General features: G+C 45.4%; 1 protein-coding gene across 3 annotated transcripts in view; it reads right to left on the bottom strand.

Annotated features, from left to right (window-relative positions):
* The window catches only part of PAX3 (paired box 3), a 101035-nt gene extending 79562 nt beyond the window's left edge, over positions 1-21473 (bottom strand). For 2 of the 3 annotated variants that reach the window (XM_005574421.5, XM_065526160.2), the window contains exons 1-4: positions 21006-21473; positions 19455-19690; positions 18017-18146; positions 16659-16793 (exon numbers count right to left, since the gene is read on the bottom strand). In XM_005574421.5, coding sequence (XP_005574478.1) covers positions 16659-16793; positions 18017-18146; positions 19455-19690; positions 21006-21090 — 586 coding nt within the window. In that variant the 5' untranslated portion in view covers positions 21091-21473. The remainder of the gene's footprint in view (positions 1-16658; positions 16794-18016; positions 18147-19454; positions 19691-21005) is intronic. The other variant, XM_005574422.5, reaches the window with a different exon arrangement.

The raw sequence follows: 21473 nt of genomic DNA on the forward strand, positions 1-21473 counted from the left end.
TATGCTCCAAAGTGATTTGTTTCTGAGGATCTCAAGAGTCCCAAAACTGAGAGTCTAGGAGTGTCTAGAGATTTAAGTCTCTGGCCCCCCGCTGACCAGAAGCCTCCCCCACCCCCAGCCACAGCTAGCGGATCCATGACAGACATCCCTTGTACCCCACTCCTCTAGAGGAGGGGAATCTCATTTCTTCAGACCTCTGACAAGTGTCCAGGAGCCACTAGGGATGTGAGAGCTCAGCCCAGACCTCTGCTCCTTGGGGAGGGCTGTGAGTTTTAAGGTGAGATGAGCTCCACAGTTCCTTCCCAGTCTATAGCTCTGGGCCAAAGAGACCCTTTCTGTCCTTCTGCTTTTTGCCAGGGAGCCCAAAGGACACAAGCCAAGGCCCTTCCCTGGCACTGAGGAAGTGAGGGAAATCCACCTGTGGTGGAGGGGCGTTCTTGGTCCAACCTGGCTCTGTCTCCTCCTGGACAGCTCAATGGGGAATTGTGCCCTAGCAGGTCCTGCCCACCAGCACAGAACTCCCTCATAGCAGAGCTAATCCTGTCCTTTCTCGGTGAAGACAGGATCTGCTGAAGTGTGATTTCAGGGGCATCAGGAACCTATCTCCTGCCCCCACCAAACATGGACACCTGAGATTCTACCTTTAGGGATTAATTCCTTCATGCTAAGTTGTCAGCTCTCGGCATCCTTTAGAAAAGAGCAAATACTTTCCATTTAACCAGTTAAAGGCTTACCCAGTTGAGTTTCTTTTGTTTATTTGTTTGTTTGTTTGTTTTTGTTTGTTTGTTTTTGAGATGGAGTCTCACTCTGTTGCCCAGGCTGGAGTGCAGTGGTGTGATCTTGGCTTACTGCAACCTCTGCCTCCCAGGTTCAAACAATTCTCCTGCCTCAGCCTCCCAAGTAGCTGGGACTACAGGCACCTGCCACCACGCCTGGATAATTTTTGTATTTTTAGTAGAAATGGGATTTCACCGTATTGACCAGGCTGGTCTCAACCTCCTGATCTCAAGTGATCCGACCTCCTCAGCCTCCCGAAGTGCTAGGATTACAGGCGTGAGCCACCGCACCCAGCCAACCAGTTGAGTTTCTATACGAATGAGGTATAGCTGGGTGCAAGCCTGTGTGTGTGTGTGTGTGTGTGTTGTAGTAGTAGTGGTAGTAGTAGTAGCAGGAACGTACAAGACAAAAGGCAGGGACAGGGATTCAGGAAAGGAGAGGGAAGAGCACCCAAGACTGACTTCATTCTTTTCACCTAAGGTCAGCCCACAGGGCCCTTTATGGAAGGAAAGTGGGGGAAAACATTTTCAAAGGCTTTGGGAGAGGAGGGTTAGGAGGTAGGGGAATTTTCAAGTATGCCTGCGAAAAGCCTACACTTGTTCTGGTAACATCATTTCCTGTAAATTGTAGTTTGAGTGACAGTTCCTTTTATTGTTCCTGAAGTTTTTCCATAAGAATTTTCCAAGTACCAGAAATTTCCATGTGAAAGACAGTTATTGTCTTACCTAATGAATTTAATTTGGGTTTTCATGTTACAAAAAAATAGAAAGGATTCATTTCAGGGGAAAAATTGTTAGTTTAAACCAGTAACATTAAATTATAGTAATTCAATAAAATGATGAAAGTTAGCCAACAAAGATTCAGAAAAAATTTGGCTCTCTGTGTCATTTGTATTTTTTAATAAAGAAATGGTTGGTCTCCTTATCTGACCAAGGTATATACTAGCACCCCATTAGGAATAGAGTCCAAGGTCGGGCATGGTGGCTCACACCTGTAATCCCAGCACTTTGGGAGGCTGAGGTGGGCGGATCACCTGAGGTCAGGAGTTCGAGACCAGCCTGGCCAACATGGTGAAACCCTGTCTCCACTAAAAATACAAAAATTAGCCAGACGTGGTGGTGCGTGCCTGTAATCCCAGCTATTCGGGAGGCTGAGACAGGAGAATTGCTTGAACGTGGGAGGTGGAGGTTGCAATGAGCTGAGATTATGCTGTTGCACTGCAGCCAGGGTAAAAAGAGCAAAACTCTGTCAGGAAGGAAAGAAAGAGAGAAAGAGAGAAAGAGAAAGAGAGAAAGAGAGAGAGGAAGGAAGGGAGGAAGGAAGGAAGGAAGGAAGGAAGGAAGGAAGGAAGGAAGGAAGGAAGGAAGGAAGGAAGGAAAGAAGGAAGGAAGGAAAAGAAAGAGAAAGAGAGAAAGAGAGAGAGAGGGAGGGAGAGAGAGGGAGAGAGGGAGGTAAGGAGCAAGGGAGAGACAGGGAGGGGGAGGTGGAGGGGAGGGAGGGGGAGGAGAAGGGGGAGGGAGGGAGGGAAGAAAGGAAGGAAGGAAAGGGAAGGGAAGGGAGGAAAGAAAGAAAGAAAGAAAGAAAGAAAGAAAGAAAGAAAGAAAGAAAGAAAGAAAGAAAGAAAGAAAGAAGGAAGGAAGGAAGGAAGGAAGGAAGGAAGGAAGGAAGGAAGGAAGGAAGGAAGGAAAAAGAGAGAGAAAGAGAAAAAGAGAAAGAGAGGGAGAGAGAGAGGGAGGGAAGGAGGAAGGGAGGAAGAGGGAGGGGAGGGGAGAGAGGAAGGGGAGGGGAGGGGAAGGGAGAGGGGAAGGGGAGGGGAGGGGGAGGGAGAGAGGAGAGGAAAGGAGAGGAAGAAAGAGAAAGAAAGAGTCTTGTGCAATGGCTTAGCTTCAATTTTTCTAAAAAGGACAAATAATATAAGACAGAGGTATGCCAGGAAATGAGTGAGTACTTGCTTTGACCTCCACAAGAGTTGTATTTCCCTACTTTTTACTGACAACACATTGAGCCTCTTACAAAAGCAAGATGAGACAGTCATCCCACTTATCCATTGGTTTTATTTTCAGGAATGCCCCAAGAAAGACCAGCTGATACTTTCCATAGACAAGGAGAAGACCCAGAGGAGCCAAGGCCCAAAAAGTTTACTGAGAAGCCCAGCAACTGAATCCAAAGTAGAACAGGCCTTGAGTTTCCATCCTGGCCGCCTACTTGGAGCCAATTCCCTGTATAATGGGGACTTGCCCAGTACCCAGGCATTCCTCTAACCCCTGCACTCTTAAGCCTGGCTCTTTGTAGTTTCTGATATGATGCTAAATCCCCAGTCTTCCATTCGACTTCTGCTCTCAGACAAAAATTCAGCAAGTATTTGGAGCTTGGCAGGGCCAGTGACCACAAACGGACACTGGCTTCTAGTGAGAAACTGTAAAAGTTGCCTTTCTGTTGCCCTCTGATAAATGTGTGTCGTGTACACACGTGCCCCAGATGTGCCCTGTCTGCACAAAAGCCAAGCATATCTACCACCTGGAAAGTTTCCACACTGGATCAATTCCCAAATTATATTCTGCTCTGGCATACTGCTAGTCCACCGGGGGCACCGCGAGGAGACCATTTATTTGCTCAACTTGAAATGGACTTTCAGCCTTCTTTAGAAATGGTCTGAGAGGGTGTTTTAGACGACCCAGAACTTCCCAAAATGTAACCAACCGTTCCCATCTACTTGGGAATCATGAAATGGGAAATGGAAACACTTTCCTCAAATGAATTAGTGATCTACTTCCTATTTTTTAAAAACTTGCAAGTTTATAAATCAGAAGCAAAGGGCTGCTCTCCCCACAAAACACCTGCTCTCTGACATTAAGCCTGGAGGTTTAAGTTCCCTGGAGGATGGCTCTGCCTGCCACTTCCCTTCACCTGTATGGATAAAAGCAGTGTGATGATCTGTCAGTTACCTAAAGCTTGATCACTATGGGCCTAGAAGCAAATTATTTTACATGATCTAAATGTTTGTTGGGAACATCACAGCAACTTCATGAACAAATGAAAATTTTCCATGTTGATATTAATCCTCCGTAGACTTTCCTTCCTGTGTGGAGAGCTGCATACTTTTACAGGTAGTAATCAGATGCCACAAACTATGAGCCTGATTCAACCTAAATTATGCAGAGCAGGGAGTTTTTAAAAAGCTGCTTTTGATTTTTCTTAGCTCTTCGTAGACACTCTTAATGCAGGCCTGTTTCCATCCCCTAACTGACTCCTTTAGATTTCCATAGGCAAGTCAGAGAGAAAGCAAGAAGGAAATTGAGGGTACCTTGCTAGCCGTCTTCCATCTAAGCGCAAACAAAAGTTCTAGAATTAAGAAAACGCATTCTCCTGCCTTACCGGCAGACTATGTCCTGCACATTCTGAGCCTGGCCACAAGAACAGTCAAGAAAGAAGACGTGTTTTTGTTTTTCTGTAATTTTTTTAAAAACAAAATCAAGATTTTGATTTCCAGAAATATCCTTCACCCCTAACTTGTTCTCCTATTTCTGAAAGGCCCATTCCTAAGAAGAAATGACTGGAAACATTTGCTCTATAATATTCATTGGCATTCACAGCTCCAGTTTTCTCAGGAGGATTTTGAGGGAGTTGTTTTTCTCATGTACTTGGAGCAGAGTCCTTTCTGGCTCATTTCACGGACTGAAACGTCTAGCTTAGGTAGACCAGGTATTCAGCAGGGCAACAACGGAATTCTGTAGCATCAGATTTAAGGGAAAATAGATTGAAATGATTTGGGGGAAGCAAGGCTTTCAGAAAAAACATAAAAAGTCTTTTGTGCAGAGATGGGCATGGATACATACTCTCTAAAAATTCACAAATTAAAAGTCAGCCATTCCCAAACTCAAGAAACCCCTAGAGCATCCGGCAGCACTTCTGAAAAATAAATACAAGACCATATTTTCTTATTCATAAACCCCTCTCTTACTAGTTCAAACCTAATTTGGTGACCTTGGAGACAACTTTTCTTTTGTAAGTAAACAATTATAATAAGTTGCCTCTAAGTCATTATAAAACTACCCACAATTTTTCTGGCTTACAAAGAAAAATAAGAATACTTAACATAAAGAGACTACTTTTGATGTTGTCAAACTTAAATGAACAGCAAATAGGGGAAAAGAATTTTTTAAAAAGAACCAATAAGTCAAAGAAAAAAGTTTTCCTTGTATTTAGAGAATGTTCCATTTGAAGAAGCAATAGAATATTGGAGGAATGTCCAGAGGGTAGTCACTGATAGCAGAACAACTCTAAGCAGTAATTTTGAAACCTATGTTCCTACTCACATATAGTGATAGGAGAAAACATATCATTTTGCTTGTGCAAGTGCCCAAAAGCAAACACACTCCTGCACCATGCTTTCTAAGAACTTCCCCCACCATTTGTTCTCAATGCAGAACCCAAATTCCACCAAAGCTACCAGAATTACAAATGTCTTTCCTTTTGTCCTTACCAGGGAGGAATGATTTTACAAATAAACTCACACAGGTGCCAAATGGTGCTGTCAGATTGAAAACAATCTACATGTTGTTAAATAAGTCATCCTTTGCCAATATGATGGAGTACTATGCAGCTATACAAACAAGACATTATGCAGAATAATTCCTGAGATATATTCTAAAGTAGAAAAAAAAATCAAGGTGCAGAAAAGTTTATACTGCAGGTAGACTACCATTTCTGCCAAAGGGGTAAGATAATATTTTTTTAAAAAGAGAGAAATGTAATTGTTTGGTTGGCATAGAGTGTCTGGAAAAATAGACAAGATACTGGTCACTAGCAGACAGAGGGGGGAGGAAAACTAGTCACCGGACATCCATTTATATCTTTTGAATTTTGTGCAAAGTGAACGTTTTACCCAGTCAAAAATAAATACGATAATTTTTTTTTAATCTGACAAAGTATATGTTTCACTTGAGTGTTTGGGTCAACAAGAGTGCAATCCTCAGAATAAAAGAACATTTCCCTTTGGAGGCTGAGAGTTGGCCCCCATAATCCAGGAGTCTCCTTGCATCTAAAAGCCTTCAGGGGGCCGGGACCGTCCAGAAGGAAGGCCCCATGGCTCGCCAGCGAATTTTTATCAGTTCACTGGGGGCCCGGCTGGCCAAGGAGCTCGGCTGCCTGCTGCGAAGCCTAAGCCGCAACAGCTGCATAAACTGGCTGTGCCCCAGCCTGACCTATTTTGGAGACAGGTCAGACCAGTGCATGCGGGGATAAGAAAACAACCTTCCTTGGAGCCACTGGCTGCACTGCCAAGCTGCGCCAGAAGGAGAAACATGGGGGCAGGAGCTCTCCAGCTCCTAGGAGCCTTACTAGCCAGGTTACTTTCTTTTTCACTCTCACACTGCACCCCAATAACACAGAAGCCTCCAACATTTTGGAACTAAATGGAGGAAAATGAAACAGAAAGGTCATTAAAATGTATCCTTCAGCTTGAAGAGTGCTACTTTGGAAGGTATCCTTAAAACTTCTGAACTCCAGTTTTAAAGGAGAGGGAATTAAGAAGAATCACGCACAAAGAAAAAAGAATGCACACAACCTCACGTGCAGAGCCATAAAGACCTTTAAGAACAATGACGCAGGCTGAAGAGGGGATATAATGAGAAACTGTGCAAAAACAATTCCACAAAATGAAACACTGTAATAGCATTTTAGGAATAGGAATGGATATATGAGACTCATTTTCAAAAAGCAACCTATTTGTCAATTCCTGCTCCGCTGAAAAAACTTGTGCCAAACACACAAAAAAAGTTTGAGTTGTAGTTTCAAAAAAAGCCAAGCTAATCTAAAAGAGCAAAGTAACCTTTTAAACTGGGAGGAAAAGTAATTAAGAAGCATGTTTTGACATCTCAGCTAATGGTTTTAGAATTTTATTTTTTATACCCATTAAATTGAAGTTATTTACATTAAATAGTTGCTCATAAACTCAATTTTTTGACTTGGCGAAAGCGGATTTAGTGGTGTGGGTGGGTGTCTGTGTGTGTGTGTGTGTGTGTGTGGGTGTGTGTGTGTGTGTTTGGTCTTCATTGTTGTTTCTAAGCCCTGAATTAGGTTTTATCTGCCCTTGGGCAGAGCCCATCTGCTAGTTTGTAGGCTGGTCATTTTCTGCATGTTCAGAGATTTTTTCCTCCAACCAAGACTTTTGAGTTTTACTGCTAGGTGTAATTTGCACATAATATGCACCTTCTCGTTTCTTTCTCACAGAATCCTGGAAAGCTGGTATGCAGTTCCCTACCTTAGAGATGTCAAAACTGAAGTTCAAGAGGTCACAACTAAAATGTGCTTGGTCTCAATTTTAGAGCAAAATTGGTGATGCAAAAACAGGCCACTTTCACCTTGGGTACTGTGCTTTCACAATGCAACAAAGATCTGAAAAGGTACTTTGGAGTGTGTTTAAATCAAACAAGACAAAAAGCATTCAATTGCTTTAGTGAACCTCAGTTGGGAAACTAGCCAAGTGGGGATTCATAAAGAAGAAACCTATTGCTTTTCTTATAATAAAATGAATTGGACCAATTAATTTTCTTTAGTTCAGGTTAAGCTCAACCCTGATGATTGAGACACACACATGCACACACGCTGTGGCCAAGATTTTCTTAATCATGATATTACATTTGAATATTGAAAGAATTTAAATATATGTTTGAAGACAGATTCTATGAATCTATAATCATTTAAAAATGAAACGCTTTTTGAAAGAAAGAGGTAGTATAAAGGAAACTAGGAAGTTAGTACTCAAAGGCAAGGGCCAATGAACTGGGTAAGAGCCAAGAGCCTGTGAACTGGGTAAGTTACGCCTAAACTGCAGTTTGCCACAAAAAGCGTGGGGGGAGAAGAGGGATATATTTAAAAGTCACTTTCACTTTATGTATATATATACATTTAGCATATCTGTGTACCTGTAAAAATCACAAAATGCAAATGCAGGCTTTCTATTAAAAATGCAAATGTGTATGTGACCATATCAGCATTTACTATGAGAGTACACAATAATTCCGGTGAAACACAAATTTCATAGCAGTTAACTTTTCTTTCTTAGTATTCTACCCTAACTTACTTATTATTTCCAATCATTAACACAAGACCAAATGTATTTAATTCTACCATTGTTTCCATAAATATGCCTACTTTTCAATTATAAAAATTTTGGGCCGGGCGCGGTGGCTCAAGCCTGTAATCCCAGCACTTTGGGAGGCCGAGGCGGGCGGATCACAAGGTCAGGAGATCGAGACCACAGTGAAACCCTGTCTCTACTAAAAATACAAAAAATTAGCCGGGCGCTGTGGCGGGCGCCTGTAGTCCTAGCTACTCAGGAGGCTGAGGCAGGAGAATGGCGTGAACCCAGGAGGCGGAGCTTGCAGTGAGCCGAGATCGCGCCACTGCACTCCAGCCTGGGCAACAGCGTGAGACTCTGTCTCAAAAAAAAAATAATAATAAATAAAAAATAAATAAATAAATAAAAATTTTGAAAATCTATATTTAAGTCTTGATAAACCTATACTACTTGAATTATCCATATGATCCTATAAATTTTTAAGTGCTAAAAATCAGTGGTATTTCCTCTCTCTCAATCCTATGTTGTTCAACCAAGAAGTCTCCCGTCCCTGTCACAAAGCATTTTGATCACCTATTTTTTTTTTTTCTGAAACAGAGTCTCGCTCTGTCATCCAGGCTGAAGTGCAGTAGCACGATCTTAGCTCACTGCAACCTCCGTCTCCCAGGTTCAAGCAATTCTCCTGCCTCAGCCTCCAAAGTAGCTGGGGTTACAGACGTGTGCCATCACACCCGTCTAATTTTTATATTTTTAGTAGAGATGAGGTTTCATCATTTGGCCAGGCTGGTCTCAAACTCCCAACCTCAGGTGATCTACCTCCCTTGGCCTCCCAAAGTGCTGGGATTACAGGCGTGAGCCACCGCGCTGGGTGGCTTGATCAGCTATTTTTAAACAGAATATATTGGATTAGGTCCAAGGTGCATGGGGAATTGGCTTATAGAATTCAGAGTTGATATTCACATACTATTACAGATACAGTAAATATGGCCAAACAAAAGTACATAAGAAAGTGTAGTCGAGGAATTACGCAATGAGTTTAAGGAGCCAAATATACAGCTAGTTTAATAGTTGCCTACCTTGAGTTTTAATCTATTTTGCTAGGGAAGGTAATTTATCAATCACCTTAGTAAGAGGTGGACATAAAAACTCAGACTACTTTGATCAACTTACTTTACCACAAAGTGGAGGTGTTTTGTTTTGTTTTGTTTGACTTAAAATCCTGCAGCAAAATGTAAAATGCTATGAACTTTGCTGTATGCAATGTGCGAGGCAAAATGCTTTCTCAAGATTTTCGTTTCTCCTAGAAGAAATGTGCATCAAATCAAATTGTTAACACTGTTGCCCTTTATTCAATACAATTTCATTTTCAAAGACAAGTGGCCACTTCAACAGTAGCAATTACCTGTTGGTGGTTTTTAAAAAGATTTATCAGGAAGGAAAGAAGGAAAAGAAGAAGATAAGAATTTATAACACCTATTATTCTTCAACTGTCCTCAATAACTATATTTCATGATTTTCATATCTCCCTTTGACAGTTGTGAACTTTCTAATTCTTCTCTCTTGAATCGGTGTTTTATAATGTTAAATAGGCATTTTGATAACTGTACATATTCCAACTAAAAATTGGAAATATATGTATTCTGTTCATTTTGGAGCATAATCTCAGCTTAGATAATTTGAAGAAAGCTTTCCTAAAGGAGAGGTGCTCTGCTTCCAGCAAAAGCTCACAATGCTATTAGAGCTCAGTATTTCCCAACACTGTAGGGTAGAGCTAAAAGCTGAGTTGCATCTTGCTCTACCGAAGACTGGTGTGAATGGGACAAAAATATCTTTCCCAATAGGGCAGAGGATGGCCATTAGGGGATTAGTCTTCTCACTAACCTTTATTAGGAAGGAAAGAAAGAAAATAGGTATTGAAGGTAAGAAATTATAACACCTATTATTCACCTATTATAGAATTATAATACCTACTGCTGCTTTGGTGTCTATCTTCCAGAAAGATGGCAATATCTGAATTTTCTCAGAAACATCTGAAATTCCTTTTCACAATTCCCCAACTAAAGGCAGCCGGTTCTTGGGTCAGCAATTTTGAGTTGGTACTGAGGTGAGGCCCAGCTTGGAGCTGGAAGCTGCTGTCCCTGGGGCAGTGTATGAATACACAGCCTAATACACAAGGATGAAAAGTTCTTGAACTCTGTATGTATATGAAATATACATTTGAAATATACGACAAAGAACTATTTAATGCTGTATCTGGACCCAGGACATGGGAACCGTAACAAATCTGAGCTAACTGTAACTTCTGGCTTAATCTATTTCAGGCAGTTGTTCTACACTGCAATGTTTGGTAGTAAATATTTTACATCAGAGAGCATTTAAGCACAGATAGATTATTAATTAATAGGAGCATTCTAATAGAAAATATTAGATAATACCCACCAAAATTCTGCTCTCTATGTCAAGATTCATCTTGCTCAAGAGCGAACAAGAGTAAAAAATAAAATAATAAAGCCTCATGCACAATTTTTTAGTAATGAAATGAGCACAAAGAAGGAGATTTGAAAACCTCACACACAGGCAGATTCATGATGCACAGTTATATATCCAAAGCCTAAATCTGGCATGAATTGTACAACCTCAGTTAGTGCTCTTTGTTGGAATTTGCAAATTAAGCGCAGAGATGGTATTTCCAAAAGATTCCTTTGCAGAAGTTTTGCTTTCATAATAAAAGAAAAACCTATGCAAATACACTGAGTTCTTAAACAAAAGTCTAATAGTTCATCTCAGAATCAACAGTTTAAAAAAGTCGTAAAGTGATTCAAGGAAATATTTCTCCTGGCATTCAACAACTGGGAGACTGTGCTGTTACCTCAGTTTCTGATGACTTGAGAAAGTGCAATCCATAGGACAAACATATCTTCATTTTGTGCAACTAAATATAGTTTAGTGCCAGCATAATTCTTAGTGTAATAATTAAACTCTAACAATACACATACCGCACACATAAACACATATCTATTCCCAAATTATAGAGGATTAGAAATATACATGAGAGTCACCTAACCATCTATAAACACAGAAATTATGGAAACACGGGTAGAGAGATGTAGTCAATATAACTCTCAGATTCCTGTATATTTAATTATTCCCCACCTAATTTTACATAAAAATCTGCTATGTTTTCATTAAATTCCAGCTTGGAAGACAACTTTAGGGCAACTTTTGTATTTAGAAATTTAGCAACAGGCAGGTAGTAGCTGCCGTGCTTTCTGCCACCCACCCCTCGACAAAATGAGAATCTATTTGATGATAAATTCAGCATCATAGCCTCAGTTCTAAGTAAGAAATCACGATAGGATAATTAAAAACACCCCATGAGTCTTCTCTACAAACCTACAACATGTAACTGGTTTCAGTTCCTATTTCTTAAAGAGAATTTGGTCAATTCCTCCTTAGAGATTTCAGAGGAAAAGAAGGATTTTCCAGGACAGATAAATTGAAATGATCCCGCTTTGATCTCTGTGGTTAAGAACCCGGCACAATGGAAGATGACCACTGAGGGGCCGCGCTCCCGGCCTTTTAATGCGTAACAATGGTATCACAAACAGCTACTTAATCAATATTTGGCCAGAGCTGCTGAAAACTTCCTTTTCAGATTTTAATTCCCACTTGTAAAACAACCCCAGAGCAGCCAGTGAGATAAGACATTAAACTGACTGCTTAATTGCCTTTTAGTGTCTTGTTAGTTATATATGTACATTCTAAACTGTTCTTTAATCTTTATTTACCCTCCTGGGTAAGGGTACCTGTCATACAGAATCCAATCGAACTTAAAACATGTTCTGTTCCACCCCAAGCCAAACTCTATTTCTCAGCGTTTGTTTGTTGTTACTGTTGCAGCTTTTCATTTTCATTGGCCATCTACTTATATACAACTTAAACATTTAGTCTCACAGTAGGAAGAATTTTTTGTTGTTGTTCTCAAAATATATGCATTCATGGACGCTGAAGCCATTCGGATTTAGCGGCCACGCTCCTGTTCACGTGATCGATTTCTGTATATTCCACTCGCCTGAACCGCTGCGCGCTGACTGGTTCCGCCTCACCGCCCGGGTGGGTTTTACTGCTCAGCCCTGGGGACTTTTAAATGACCCTTCAGTAATTATTACGCAGTAGAAGCCCCTACGTCCTGGTTCCGGTGCTATCAACAATCAAATCAAACCCCAAAATAAACATACGATTTCAAGCATTAATTAGAAAATCTACATGTTTTCAATAAGGCTAGAAGGTAAGCACACAGCAGTCAACCAAACCAAATAGGCGAAAAGAAAAAGCTAGGAGCTGAACTCTGGTGTTTCCTTTCAAGTCGTTGCAGCAGGAAAATTGTTACCGCTACATTAACAGATAGAACACGGCGTGGTGTTCTAATAGAATTCAAGTTCTGATACTTCCAACACTTTTTTAAATGGGTGGTATTTCTTTGTTGAGTTTTGCAAGGACTTCAGAAAATATGAAGTTTACTCTAAACAATCGAGACGACGTTGAGGTCAAATTCGTGATCCTAACAAATTGACTTGGAGAGCGGTCTGGTCCGTCCACTTGAATAAAGGATCCGAGGCCATAAACCTATGATCCTACACCCAATGATTTTAATCTATGGGAAAGTTTGTCTCCCGCCTTCCCTTCTTCCCAACCTTGAACCAAAATGTCCCTTCCTGCTCAGTAACGGGAAAAGAAATGACCCTTCGTTTTCCTTGATTTCAGCAGTCCCTTAATGATAAGAGTGCTCTTTTCATGATTTCACTGGAAATAAAATATTCCAAAGACCTTTAATGCTTTTCTACGTTTTAAACTGATTTATCTTCCCCTACCTCCCCTCAAAAAAGCTGAAGTCGTCCTCGTGAACTTTACAAAAGCTGACAAGCTTACAAATAAAATGGAAACTTGAGCAAAACTTTTGTCACTTTTACTTTCTCCAATTTTTTAAGAAAGCACTCTTTTTTGTAAACGTCAAATAGGAGGGGACAGATAGGAAAGGAATATAAGCCCCCAATCGACTATGCTTGAGATCCCTTAGCGGTATCTTTTAAATTGTTGCAAACCTCCCACGCTCACTTGTGATTTTAAAAGGGAGGAAAGTCTTATGAGAGTGTATCGCCAGTCCCCAATCAAAACATCAATTTGGCAATCTGGCCTCTCTCCCCCTGCACTCCGGAGCTGCCACTTCAAAGCCACTACAACAAGTCAGTAATTGTAACGTTGCATCTAAATATTTAAGCGAGAGTCTTGCAGTCGCGTGTCCATTTACAGTCCTCAACTGTCCTCTAATTCCATTACTGCACAAAGCAAAAATGTTTCCCAAAACTCACAAACAGGAAAAGCGTCACCCTGCTGGAGGAGAAGAAGGAGGGGTGGAGGAGGAGGAGGAGATGATGAAGGGGCAGTTTCTATTGATTAGTCACCGCTTTTGTGTTAAGGGCTTTCTTTAAAATAAGAAAAAAATAGGGGGAGGTTGCAGAAATTTCACTAATGTGAGCCTCAGGCAAGGGAGGAAAAAAAAAAGAGGAGAAGAAGGGGGGAGGCGGGCTGTGTCTAGATGAAAGTGAGAAGGACATAAAGGAGGCAATTGAGTCGGCTGCAGCCCGGCGAGCTAAGCTTCGAGCCGTCCAGAGAGTAGGGGAGGGGGCGGCGCGGCGCGGCGCTTTGGCGCAGAGCGCAGGAGTGGGGGCCCAGCCCATTGTGGCGGCGCCCGCGGGCCCGCTCGGCCGAGCCGGGGGAGGAACAGAGGCGCCCATTGAGCGGCCGCTGCGCAGGGCCGTGCCCACAGCCCCGGATGCCTCGGCCAGGACTTGGCTCCCCCGGCTGCCCCTGCTCCAGTCTCAGCGCGGGCCAGGAGCTAGGGGGATTGGCGATAGCGGGCGGGGGTAGTGTTCCTGAGCCGCCCAGCCCTCTCCTTTCTCCTGAGCTATGAAGCTGGAAGGATGGATGCAGCAAGGGTGCATCATGCTTAGTGCGCGCCCGTTAGGGAGCGCGGGCCCGAGCGCACTAGCTCCGCAAGCCACTCAGCTCTTGGATTGAACGAGGGAAAAGGGAAAGCTGGGAAAGTTAAGAGGACCATCTGAGAGAAAGACACTGGAGAGAAGAATGAGGGTGATTCTGACCTCATTCAAGGTGGCTCAATCCTTTCGTCCCAGTGTCTGCCAAGCAGACCTCAGGCCAAAGATGTCCCTTGAAAAGCCAGGCTCAACAGCACCCACCAGACCCACTCACTGGAAACAGGCAAGAATACACCACACTGGTCAGGGGACCCCAAAGTCCCTCCTCCCTCAGATTTCTCCTCCCTCTCTGCCAGGGCGCTAGGAGCGCTTTATCAGCATTCATTCTATTTTACAAGCGGGCAGCCTGGGATTTTTGATGCCCAAACAACAGAAAGAAGTTTTTGAAGTTTCTAGACTTCAAACTACACCTCACTCTGTCCTTTCTCTGGGCCCCTGTTGCCCTCCAGGGCTCACCTAAAAAGGAGCTAGAGGTGCTGAAGAGACTGACACTGCATCTTCCTTGACAACCCCAAATTAAATTAGGCTTCAGTCTCCAAGGTGTGTGTGTGTGTGTGTGTGTGTGTGTGTGTGTGTGTGTGTGTGTGTTTCCAACAGCACAGCCCCCACTGGGGAGAATACTCTGATTTTAAAAATGGTAGCAATTGCCCTTGAATAGCAGCCGGCCCAGCTAGACAGCCCAAAAGACTAGAAACATTTTGTAGGTGAAATGGCCACTTTTTCCACGCTGGAGAGTCCATAAAACTTCCTGGCGCAGCAGCTATTGGGGCTCATTGAATAATTCATCCCTCATTGCAAGCCCATAATGTCTATTCTCAGCCTTTTGTGGTGCTGTTTTCTCTTCTTTTCTCCTTGAATTATAAAAAGGTTGCCTTCCTTTGTTCACATCAAGCTGCTCCGAGCTGGAGCTTTGTCTGGGCTGAGCTAAAGTGTGAGTTTCAATGGACTCTCCAGGCTTTGTCTCCCAAGTTCATCTCCAAGTGTAGATTGTGTAGAGAAGGCCTTCTTTGTAAAAGCTGGAAAAGTTGTACAAATGTTTGACCAGCTCATTTGGGACGTTTTGTCTCCTGGGCCTCAGTCGCCTGTACTGCGAGAGAGCAGCCAGCCTGCCACGCCAGTGCCTCCAGCAACAAGTAGCAAAGCCGTGAGTCCCCAGCCTCTGTGACTGCTCCGGGCTCTTCTCCCCATTGCCCACAGGAACACATTTGGTTTGGGGTTGTCTGACTCCCTACCTTCCTCCCTTCTCGGCACCTCTATGCTGCAGCTAGGCCTGGGATAACAGCCAAGGTATCTTCTCAGAGACCAGGGCAGAAAAATGCACTCTCTAAAAAGAGGATTTAGGCTGAGTCCGTAGGAGGCCTCTCTCATACAGCAAAGGAAGCATCTCCCTTCCCAATCTGCTGTAGTTGGACATGTCTTTGATTTCTTGTGTGCATCAGAGTATCTACATTTGTTTTTCCCTCAAATCAGCCATTTGGGTCTGTAACTTCCAAATCTAAATGTTCCTTCCAGGTTGTGTACAGATCTTGCACTGCTTTGTAAAGCAGCCGCTCAGGAGAGCCAGTGGCTGCCCCAGAGTTGGGCAATGAAGATAAAAGAAGTCCCACTTGGATGCCACTCTGGTAAGGGCTCAGACCCAGCTAGTCGCAGTCGGTGACGGCTCTGAGCCCCCCTGGAAAGCCTCCTGTCCCTCTGGCAACTCCAAAACTGACTTTGCCCGGTGAACTCCAGGTCCCAGGTGGGGTAACTTCAGGCGCGAGTGGGGCTGCTGGCCACTCTTGACCATTTGTGCATTTGAAAAGGGGCAACCATCTCCAAGGCCAAAGCCACTGAGACACAATCCCCCCATCTCCCACTGCAATGATCCCTTCCTGGTTCAACTCTGATGGCATGTCTTTTCTTTTCTTTTTTTTTTTTTTTTTTGCGTGTGTACCCTTAAAGTTTGAGGATGACTTGCAGCGGGTGAAGGGGAAGCGAGCTGCACTTCTGTCTCCCATGAGGGAGATTTTTTTTTCTTAGTGCTGACAGTGCACAGCCAAAAAGGAATCGGAGGTCCGTACCCCTAGAAGACAGAGGGTGCCCGCACTCTAAGAACCCAGATCCCTTCAATTTGTAACCCAGAGCTTGGGTTCCTTTCAATTCCCAGACACACACAGGTTAAACCCCGTCACATTTGAAAATTAATTTCAAACAAATCAAACCAGTGAACACACACACACATTTATAAGGCAGCCAATGTGGGGGCAACTTTTGGAAGGCCCTTGCCCAAAAGAGTTCTCTCTCTCTCTCTCTCTCTCCTTTACTGCGGGGAAACTCCGGAGACCAGGGCCTTTCCTGAGAGCATAAAAGCTACTTCAACTTCTGAAGATTCAAGTACCCTCTATCCCAGGCCCTACAATTGCTCAGAGATGCCCAGTCTCATACCGTTTAATGGCAAGAGAGTAACAGCTTCCCCTGCCCCCTCCAATAGAGCACAATTCACAGTTCTAGAATCCCAGGGGCTGACAGTGGTAAAAAAAGAAAGATTTACAAAACGGAAAAACTAAGCAGAATAGAAATGTTTGTTTTAATTCCTAGTGTCCCTCTGGTCTTCCACTTACATGCCCTTACTCAGGCGCAGAGACACCGCGCATGAAGGGACCTTGATCCAAGCTGGGCTTGGCTGCCTTCAGATCCGCAACGTCAGGGAGCCGATGCCCGCCAAGGTCCCTAGCGAGTGCGCCGCCCAAGGCGCCACCTCTTACCTCGCTCGCTCAGGATGCCGTCGATGCTGTGTTTGGCCTTCTTCTCGCTTTCCTCTGCCTCCTTCCTCTCCAAGTCGGCCTCCTCCTCTTCACCTTTCCCGAATTTACTCCTCAGGATGCGGCTGATGGAACTCACTGGGGGCGGGAGGAGGAAGGAAGCAAGGGAGTGCGCATAGCTGAGACAAGAGGGACTGTGCGGGAAGGAGGCCCCCCCACCAACCCCTAGCCAGGTCCCTAGAGCCGCTGCCCTGCACTGCTCGGGTGTCCCCTCCTGCATCCCTGGGCATCCACATCCTTCTCCAGCCCTCTCATCCTGCCATTCAAACCCCCCTCCCTATTATCTGTATCTCGGTACTGAAAGACGGAGCCTGGGAAAACCGCGCCTCCAGGTTAGGGCCGGATGCCATCTTTGTCCCTCGATTCTGGGCAGGAAGCGTTTCCCTTCTTGGACTCCAAAGACCGGGCTCTAGGTCTCCAATCTAAGAGAATTCTCCCACCAGCCCACTGGGTATCCTCCTTCCTCCCCACCTGAATGCATGGATCCTGCGGTTCGCCTTAAGGGAGGAAGAACCAAAGCTGACCTGTCCACCCCCCCCCCGCCCCCACCCCCGTAAATCAAGTTTCTTCTTTTCCTTTCCTTTCCTTTTTTTTTTTTTTTTTTTTTTTTTAAGGCTATAAAGGGTTTAAATTTCAACTGTAGAATCGTTTCCTATTGTAAAAATCAAAAGAAAATGCACTCTCTCCCACTTATTTTTTCCAGATTCCAGTCTGGTAAACAAATCCATGTTCTGAAATATATGTTTCTCGCAGAGGGAAAAAGGGAGTTTCCTTTTAATTAAAAACAAACCCTCCCGTGCGCCCTCGAGCTGGCCCCTCTTCTCCCTCCGCCTCCCCCAGGCTGCCGCGGCAGGGGGCTCCTGACCGTCCCTGAGACTCTCGGGGGCAATCGGGGCCGTTGTGAAAGCCTCCACAGCCCTGCGCACACGGCAAAGTCCCTCCCGGCGCGGGCCCCATCTCCCTTCCGTTGGGGTTACCAAAACATTTGTTTCTCTTTAAAAGGGAACATCAATATTAATAAACGCTCTGCCTCCGCCTCACGTTTCCTGCCCTGCCTCCTTGTCAGAAATCTTCTTTGGGGAGTCCTCAGCGGTGGTCTCGCCACCCTCCGCCCCCAGGACAAGCATTTCACCCCTCCCTCCATAAAGTGCCAAGAACGCCTGGTTGTTAAATATTTCAGGGCCTCGGGAGAGGCCACCTTCCAATAGCTGAGATCGATAATTGGGGTGATTACGTCTTGTTCTACCTGCCGGGGTAATAGCGACTATCGCGCCTCGGGGAGACGTTAATGGGCCTAGTACCTGAGGGCACGGTGTTTCGATCACAGACCGCGTCCTTAAGTAATTTGTCTCGGATTTCCCAGCTGAACATGCCCGGGTTCTCTCTTTTGTATTCCTCAATTTTCTTCTCCACGTCAGGCGTTGTCACCTGCTTTAAGAGAACAGGCGGGCAGGCGTTGGTACCCAGTACCCTGGGCCAGGTGGCGGCGGCCCCACCGCCTCTGGGCCTGTCGGGATGCTCCTCCCTGAATCCTCTGGGACAGTCCCCCTTTGTTAGCAAAAAGACCCCAACTCTCCGAGGCACTTTCGAAAGAGACAGACAAGAACACATCCCATTCCGGAGCAGCCTGGGAAGCCTCTACCTCCCCGAGACAGGCCCCAGACAACCGGGATAAATTCAAAAGAATTATAACATCTTGATGGGGGTGGGGTGGGGTTGTACTTTCTCATCCCTGGAAATAAGGCAACTCCTTACACAGAACCAACATGAAAACGAAACTAAAAAAGCAATGCTTGAAAAAGGAGCTGAAAAATTAAGTTAAATCTTCCACTTGTGCTTTTCCAAAGGTATAGTTATGCTAAAGTGAAGACTGAAATGTAAAGGTACGTATTTAGGTTTTTAAAACTTCGAGTCGATGACAAATATAAATAAGAGAGACTGACTCTTCTCTCCGCCGCCAGTATATATATTTTTTAAAGAAGAAGAAGGTTCCAAAGATTCTTAGAAAGGCTGTGAAAGGGTTTCAGTAGATGGGAAGGAAGAGGAGGGTGTTTGGAGGTCTTCGGTTTACCATAACCCTCTTGATTTTGCCCCGTGGCAACTGGAAGAAAAGACAGACCTTGTGTAATTCCCTCCCACTCAACCCTAGTTGGCGTGACTCTTTCTTTTTAAAAAGGGAACCAAAATAATTTGAGGATAGCACCAAACTGCTTATATTTTTTAATGGAGTCATTGGCTTATTACAAAGAAAACTAATCATCCTAGTTTTTGACTCATTGAAAACAATTTGCACTGGGGGAGACTGAGGGCGGGGTTTGGGAGACAAACCAGTATAAAACCTGAAGAGGTTCCTTACATTCGTTTTGGAAAGGACAGTGCCATGGGTGGGAGCTGGGAAGACACTTAAGGAAGAAATCGGCAACAGGTGGGCACATACAGCTTGCCTACTTTAAGTGTTTATCTATTAAAATAATTTGATGAGGATTGCAAGGCTTATGGGCTGTAAAAAACAAATGTGATTTTTCCTTTGCAAAAAGGAGAGAGCTTTCCCTAAGTGTTCATCAAGAAGTGTCCAGGGCGCGCGCACACATACACACACACACCCCTTTACACACTTCCACAAACTTCAAAAATAACTCATTGGAGAGCCCCAGATGCCAGCCATTCCCCCCTGCCCACTCTTCCCCCAAACAGGGGACCACAGTCTGGGAGCCAGGAGGGCAAGGCCCGCCCTCTCACCTTGGGCTTGCTGCCGCCGATGGCACCAGGACGTATGGAGCCGGTCTCCTGGTACCTGCACAGGATCTTGGAGACGCAGCCGTGGGACACGCGCAGCTGGCGCGAGATGACACAGGGCCGGATGCCGTGGTGGGCCATCTCCACGATCTTGTGGCGGATGTGGTTGGGCAGCGGCCTGCCGTTGATAAAAACGCCGCCGAGCTGGTTGACGCGGCCCTGGCCGAGGGGAGTGGACACTGTGGGAAGGTGAAAAAGAGGGAAAAAGGGAAGGGAAGGGAAAAGTCACTGGAGGAAAATAAAAAGCAAAGAAGAGCAGCACTTAATTTCGCAGTCTTCTGGCCCATCCTCATGTTACAGCACAGACACTGAAACTGCTCGACATCGGACTTCCAGACCCAGACCTCCTTTCAATCACATTTGTTCAAATTATTTAGCAATATAGCGCGTGTAACCTTGTGTAAAGACAGCAAGTGGGGCAAAATAATTCTCCCCAGAGAAAGCATCTTCCACTTTGGGCCCGGGAGGAGTGGCAACTTAGGAGATCCTGTAGCTCATAGAGTGTCTAGCTTGCTCTAGAAACAGCCGCCTGGCGAAGAGAAGTTCACCCAGGCGCTGGCCTTGATGAACTCTGATCCCACCGATCCCTGTCCAATTGGGATCGCTCCCTTTCTAAGGGACTTGGGCGAGCTGATAGCCCTTGGGGTTTCTAGCCAAAAGCGCAGCAGCCAAGAGTCAAAGCGGGTCCAGAAAAAAGGCCCACGCAGCAGTGCCTGTGTCACCTGTTACATCTTGGGACAGAGACCACAGCAGCGGCAGGACTGCTCCTGGGTCCCCTAGCCCCCATTCTTGCTCTGGGTGTTACATTCTACTCTAGGCTGGGTGTGAAGGGGGTGGGGGTGGGGGCGATGAGCATCTCTGCTGGAGCACCCTAACCTCGAAAACCATTGGAAACGGCTCAGGCTTGCACAAGGCTTCCTGCCTCCTCGGGATTCCCAGAATCTTCAAGTGGACTGAAAGGCGATTCCTAAACAAGTTACAGAAAATTCTAGACGCTATTTGACACAAATAGAATTCTAATTTATTTAATTATTCTAAAAATTCCAATCACAATGGCGCGGCGTCAGCCACCACAATTTTGCAGGGCAAAAAAATGCTTCCTGAACTAACATATGTTTCACAAGTGTGGGCGCAGCCGGGACAATTTCGAGACAATTTCGAGTGGACAAATTGCGGAGAAGTTGCTTCTGCAGCTCAGAAGCTGATTCACCTCCTTCTCCACCGCGACATTTCCAAAACAACAGGGGCAGGTCGCCCCGGCCCGCTGCAGGCCTGGCCGCCCAGCTCGGTCAGGATTTGAAGAGAGCAGCGCGCTCCATTTGCAGAAAGGAAATCGAGTAGGTCCTCGACCCCGACTGGTGCTTCTTGGGGTGTGGGGTGCCCGGGGAATGGGCTTACTGGAAGCACCAAAGGAGCCTGTGGAGCCTGCAGATGGGGTGAGGCAGCCGGTCCCAGGCCCCGGGATCCAGGCGGCGCCCTGAGGCCCTCCCTTACCTTCCAGAGGGAACCCGCTGCGCGGGTAGTTCTGCCCCGGGCCCGGCCGCATCATCCTGGGCACAGCGCCGGCCAGCGTGGTCATCCTGGGGGCAGCTTCGCTCGGAAATTATATCCAGGTGAAGGCGAAACGGAAAGGCGAGTGCGGCGCGAGTGACCCTCGGGAACTATCCGGAGCGTGGAGAGCCCCTCCCCAAAACGGCTGGAGAGAGAGGGAAGGACGCGGGGAGGGGGGCTGTCGGTTCCTAGTCCAGAGGCCGGAGCTGGAACCCGGGAAAGGGGAGGGCGGGGAGGCCCCGGAGTCCAGGATCCCGAGCCCAGGGCGGAAAAGTTTGGTGCGAGTCCGCGCAAATGCTCCCGCGACTGGGGTCCCTGAAAAGGGGGCTCAGAGAGCCACGGCAAGCCGGGGAGTCGGGTGAGGCGGGAGCGCGGCCTGCCTGAGTCTCCTCCTGTGGTGACACCGAGTGC

This window comes from Macaca fascicularis, chromosome 12, assembly GCF_037993035.2.
Source record: "Macaca fascicularis isolate 582-1 chromosome 12, T2T-MFA8v1.1".
Lineage (NCBI taxonomy): Eukaryota > Metazoa > Chordata > Mammalia > Primates > Cercopithecidae > Macaca > Macaca fascicularis.